The sequence below is a fragment of the Helianthus annuus genome, chromosome 14, assembly GCF_002127325.2.
Source record: "Helianthus annuus cultivar XRQ/B chromosome 14, HanXRQr2.0-SUNRISE, whole genome shotgun sequence".
Classification (NCBI taxonomy): domain Eukaryota; kingdom Viridiplantae; phylum Streptophyta; class Magnoliopsida; order Asterales; family Asteraceae; genus Helianthus; species Helianthus annuus.
In genome coordinates, this window is record NC_035446.2 from 167,186,953 (window position 1) to 167,192,968 (window position 6,016).

At 38.2% G+C, this 6,016-nt stretch overlaps 1 protein-coding gene across 1 annotated transcript; it reads right to left on the reverse strand.

Annotated features, from left to right (window-relative positions):
* Positions 1-3,149: 3,149 nt before the first annotated feature.
* Positions 3,150-5,592, reverse strand: LOC110904892 (zinc finger CCCH domain-containing protein 29). The gene is made up of 2 exons (XM_022150761.2): positions 5,181-5,592; positions 3,150-5,041 (listed from the first exon to the last, which is right to left on the reverse strand). The coding sequence occupies exon 2, from the start codon at positions 5,034-5,036 to the stop codon at positions 3,339-3,341; it is 1,698 nt and encodes a 565-aa protein (XP_022006453.1). The 5' UTR covers positions 5,037-5,041; positions 5,181-5,592; the 3' UTR covers positions 3,150-3,338.
* Between the last annotated feature and the right edge of the window lie 424 nt (positions 5,593-6,016).

Genomic DNA, 6,016 nt, shown 5'->3' on the forward strand with positions numbered 1-6,016 from the left:
ATAGTTGAGGAGTAGAGTAGGATAGAGTTTCTATTCGAATTACTTTCAGTAGTCGGGACTATGTTTAACATACAAGCATCCTTACAACCTATTTTCAAAGTCGGTTTCGATTGAGTTTGATTATTCTTCGATTCTTGATTGATTTTGATTGATTCACCACACACTTTAACATAAAGTAAGCATGCACAAGTAACACGTAAGGCACACACACACGTATAAAAGCATTAAAAATTATCCACACTTGAGTTCGATGATTGATTTGATTAGCTTGATTATTGATTGACTAGCTTTATTGCATTGTTACTTCCTATCATTCACAGTCGGTCGTTGGTTCACAGTTCGATTATCGGCCGATTAGTTTGATTATACAACACTTACTCCAAATAATATGAAAATCAAAATGAAACTAAAATGAAATTAATCTTTATTGATCTTTAATTCCAATAACAGTCAACTCTTGACTTTGACTTTGACTTTTGGGAAAACACGGGGTGTTACACGCTTCCCTGTCCTAGCCCTACAACCACCACCATATCTTAAAGTCGCAATTGTATGAACCAAACAGCCCCTTCGGTGATAATAGATTTATAAATTCCATGAGGTTGATAATAGATTTATAAATTCCCTTGGTTAACGGAATTTGGTGGAATACTGGAATATTTTTCCAATTGCAATTACATCGAAAACCAACCAAACACAATTCTTTATGAAAAGTTTTCCACTTCCTTTGAATTCCATGAACCAAACAACCCCTCAGGTGGTGCATTGAGATTTTGTCACCTATAAAGTGAACTTAGCCCCTCTTTTGAAAGGGTTTACTTATTCCCAATATTTCAACAAATCTCTCTCTCCACACACAACTATTTCATACTCATGATTTGTACACATACGTATATGTTATGCTTTATACATCTAACATATGCATACTAACTTAAGCATCCACGGGTGGTCCCAAGGCACGGCCTTATGGCTCCTTCTAATGGGTTTCATGATGCCTACTTCTAGTTCAGGGTGCCATCAAGATGATTTGAACAAGAAAGGCTCTTCTTCGTTTTATTGCATACTATAGATGCCCGTTTGGATAAACAAATCTTTGTAGCAACAAAAGCTCACAACTTAAACGAGATATAATCATTTTGGTTATGGTTAGGAAACATACAAATATTCCCACTCTATAATAACTAGCAAAGAACACATTCCATCACTTTCCATCACTTTTAATTAACTTACACACACTAAAACATATAAAACTCCCTAAGGTAGGGGTTGGAAGCTTCAAAATGGCTTGGGGTCAAAGAATATTTAACTTTGAAGTGGGAGAGTTAAAGATTAGCCCGAACTTTTAACATATGATTCATCATATTAACCAGTATTGTTCACTTTGTTCACTAACCGGAAACTCTATGTGTATCGGATAGGATCTACGAATCTACTATACGTGTACTAGGTGTATGTAAGTGCGAAGTCCATACGAACACACATGTCAATCACACACGATGTAAATAAACGTTTAAGCTCCTATTATATCAAAAACACAAGTTACAATCGGTTTAGTTCTACACTCGACTCAAACATATCAGACCAAAAGTTATTTGCGAATGAGGGGTATCACATATATATAGCAGATCATCTCAATCGCAAAGGCCCGTCCTTAGTGATTGATTTCAACCGCTTCCCGTGTACTCAATCGTTGGACATGCCCTAGTGATTGAGTCCCATTCACTAACTATATTTAACCTATGTAACACAAACCTATATAGACATAAACCAACCTATTCTAGACATCATTTGACTCCCTAACACCTACGACTCGACGACTAACTGAATATAGACATCAAAATGCATCTACAAAGACTTCTCAATAATTAACCTTCTTTGGAACCCCCCCCCCCCCGCTCCCAAAATGCGGCAATAATATTTGAGGTACAAAATTCCCAAAGAGCCCCCATTATCTATCATATTCACGGTTTATGTGAGATTTGTCTACGTCTTACAATCACCCTCTTATGAACGTATCATCTAGTATAAGGTTTGCCCCCACCATCCTAATGATGGATTCGTGAAACAATTGATATTCCTTGCATTATAAATGATACGAGATACATTATATAGACAATCTAATTTACACTAAACTACCTAAAGATTACAATAAAGTACAAACTAATCCATAGACATATATATATTATGTAACATCCCCCCTCAAGCTGAACGGTGGAGGACCAATGTGAAGCATTTGACGAAATGTGTTGAATTGAGGACTTGGAAGACTTTTGGTGAAAATGTCAGTCACCTGAAGCTTGGTTGGAACAAATTTGGTGACGAGTTTTCCGGCAGCAACAAGTTCGCGTAAGAAATGATAGTCCAAATCAATATGGTTGGAACAAATAGGATTCGCGTCGTCGCTCGCTGAGGTTTGTCCAGCACTCAAACGACACGGACTTATCTAATACCATTTGTGGCACCCATCGTACAAACTGTTATAGTTTGTTTTCATCCTTGGATTACGCCCACTCGAGTAAGCTTAACTATGAAGTGTGTTAAAACTTAAGATATCCCATCTACAAATTTACTCTTTGCCCTATGTGTGTGAACAGTGTGTTGAAACTTTAGATCAAGTTTTGGTTCCATGCAAGCTCTCTAGGCGTGTGTGGTCTAAAGCATTTAAATGGTGGGGCTTATAGAATTTTGATCGTACGGCTGTAGTTCAAGTTCTTGATTTTGAAGGTGAGAAAGCAATGTTCAAAGCATATTAAATTAGTTAGGCAACCGGTGATATGGTCCACACAGTATGTTATTTATATCACCGCAACGGTATGGTGTTTGGATCTAAAGAAAAATCAAAAGATGATGTTTTTTTTATTAAATGCAATCAAGAATATTATATGGTCGAAAAAAACAGATGTAAAGTTATACGTTGATAGAAGTTTATATATTTTTTTATTAATGTTGATTATTGTATTCTGTATCTTGCATAATACATCTAAGGGTCGGTTTGAGTGAGTAATAAAGTATAAACATCTTTGAAAAAGCCCGCACGCTTAAGACCAAACCGGCCTATTTTTGTGACCTTTTCTTCTTTGGTCATTATATGACATCATTTCTTCTATTATCTACCAATGATATATTATCTTCTTTGTAACAAAAATTTAAAAAAAAAAAAAAAAACTATGATATCAGATTAATTGATCATCAAATTACATTGAATTATTCAAAGAAATAAACTTTGACGTCTTCTTGTTCTACGTTAAAACAAGAATCGTCGTCATCCTGCTCTGATACTACAATGAAATATACGTAAAAATAAAAAAATTATAAAAAAATCAATGAAACTTTTGATCTCATGCCATCAGTTTTTCTTGCTCGGTGTACATCTGCTCAACCCACTGGGGAACCGTCTCAGACGAACTATACAGCCCGGCGCCAGCCCACAAATCATCCGGCTCATGATTTGCCTTCATGGGTGAACCCGAATTCCCACTTCTGAACCCGAAAGATGCGGACTTTCTAAGCTTGTTAGCATCCTCACTGTTGAACCCCCAATCCAGTTTCCCATCAGGCGAACCCCATTCGGAATAAGTGGAAGATTGACTCATTGACCGGAGACTTGGGTTGGTCCCGACGCCACGGTCAATGAAACTCTGGCTACGTTGTTTTGCGAACGAACCGGACCTCGAGTTCATCACCGCTTGTGCTACTGCAGCCGATGAATCAAACCCGAAACTTGATCTAAGCGGGTTAGAGTTCTGCCGAATTTGTTGCCGAGAAGGCGAACCGTAAACATCATCCAGATTAGTGGGATTTATTTCCCCAAATCTGTTGTTGTAAAGATTAGTGGATAAATTATCAATCATTTGCTGCCTTTGTAGCAACTCAAGTTCCATCTCTAAATCTCTAGCGTTTAAAGACGTCTTCAAACGGCTACCCGGAAGCTGTAACGCGGGTGGCGTTACATTAACAAATTTGTTCTGCCACATATTCCCGTTAGGTGACATCGGCGGAGTTGAACCGACACCTAACGGACTCATCGAACCCATTTCAATCGGCCCAACAGAACCCGCTTTTGGCGATGGAACAGCTGACCCGGTAGACGCATACAAAGGTCTTAATTCCTCAACCTTGTGCGCGAAAAAACAAACTTTTCGCGCACACCCAGTTTCATCTTTACATAAACGCGTCCTGTATTGCGCAGGGTGAAGCCAAGACTCAAACACCCCGTGCGCAAACTCGCATAAATCTCCTTTCACGCAGCTTCCTTTACGAAACTCCGGACACGGGACACACGTATACTGATGCTTCCTCGGATCACGCCGCCTCGCGTTCTCGCCCGGATGAACAAACGGGCACTCCGTCCAGTCATGAGAATAAGCCCGAGAACACGGTTTCACCTTAAACATATACATCCGAAACTCATCGGTACCATAAACACCCTCGTTAATATCCGGTAACGATACGTCAACCGGATATTCCTTTTTCGCCGTAACAACTTCCGCTTCTTCAATTTCGGCTTCGTTTATCAACAAACCTTTCAAAAGCATCTCCAACGCCTTCCGCTTCGCCGATTTCACGCCTCGAGCAATCAAATCCACCGGTTTGTTCCCGTTAGCGTCTGTTAAATTCGGATCCGCACAAGCCTCGAGTAACAACTTCACCGTTTCGACGGACGAAGAAGACCCGCCAGCCGCAACACAGTGGAGTGCAGTTGCGCCATCAGAGTCCGACACTTTGTTCACATCGGCTTTTCCCGAACCGATTATATATTTCACGACGTTTGTGCTTCCGTACACGGAAGCAATCATTAACGGAGTCCGTTTTTCCAACCCCATCTTCGTTTTACACCCGTTTTTTCTTCCGTACCACAAACCGACATCGTCTAACCTCGTACCGTTGGTTTCCACCTCGTACTGGAGCCGAAAAACATCATCTGTAGCTGCTAATTCTAGTAAGCTCGAGGAGTTTAAGAAAGCCCCGATTTGTTTTTCTTGAAACTTTATTTCTCCCTCCATGATACCAAATTTACTTTTCGAAACTTTACACATCAAACCTGCAAATAACAAACAACAACGGTACGATTATTAATTTATTATTATTGTTATTATTTGGGATAACAAGAACAGACAGAAATGAGTTGTGTGTATGGAAACAATAACATATGAATGAGTGAAAGATTCTGCTGTACATACCTGATTGGATTGAGGAAGAACAGAAGCTAGGTTGGTTGTTAAGGTTATAGCTGTAAAGAGTGTGATTGTGATGATGAAGCTGTCTGATGAGATGAAACCTATGTTATGTATGAAGATTTTGAGAATGAATTGGGGTGAACGATGGTTATATATTGTTTGGATTTGAATAATTGAAATATAGGATACACACACGCGGGATGGGAGTGGGGGAAGGGGGGAGGAAGGTGTGACTTTACTTCGTTATGTGTTTCTGTTTGTCGTGTTGCAGGGCCAAGTCAAAGTATTCAATAATGGTGGAATTGTGGAGTGCTCACTTCAAAGAAATGAAATGAAATGAAATGAAATGTAAATTCAGATTGGAATGTAGTTTTTGGTTTGTTTATAGTGAGTTGAGTGAGGAAAGTATCAAGTAGAGATATGGAGTGATATCAATAATTCAATATATTATGTTGAAGTTATTTTCGTAATATATAGTTTTTTGGATACTTTTTTTTATTTATATTTTAGGTTTTGTTATCTTTCTTAGCATTGAACTATACAAATATCATTGTTTTAGGTAATTGATAAGATTTTAAGTGTAAAGATTAAATAAACATATAAAATAATTTTTAGGGTAAATTACTTTTTGAGTCCCTGTGTTTTATAAGTTTTAACTAGTTGAGTCCAAAAGCAAAAAGTCTAACGACCTGAGTCCCCATAAGCATTTTCTTTAACCATTTGAGTCCAAATTTCTAGCCCAATTAGAATTTTGTTGTTAAGTTTTGCTAAATGACCAAATTACCCCTATAAAACACATGGACTCAAAAAGAAAATAATATATAGTGTAAATGCAAATG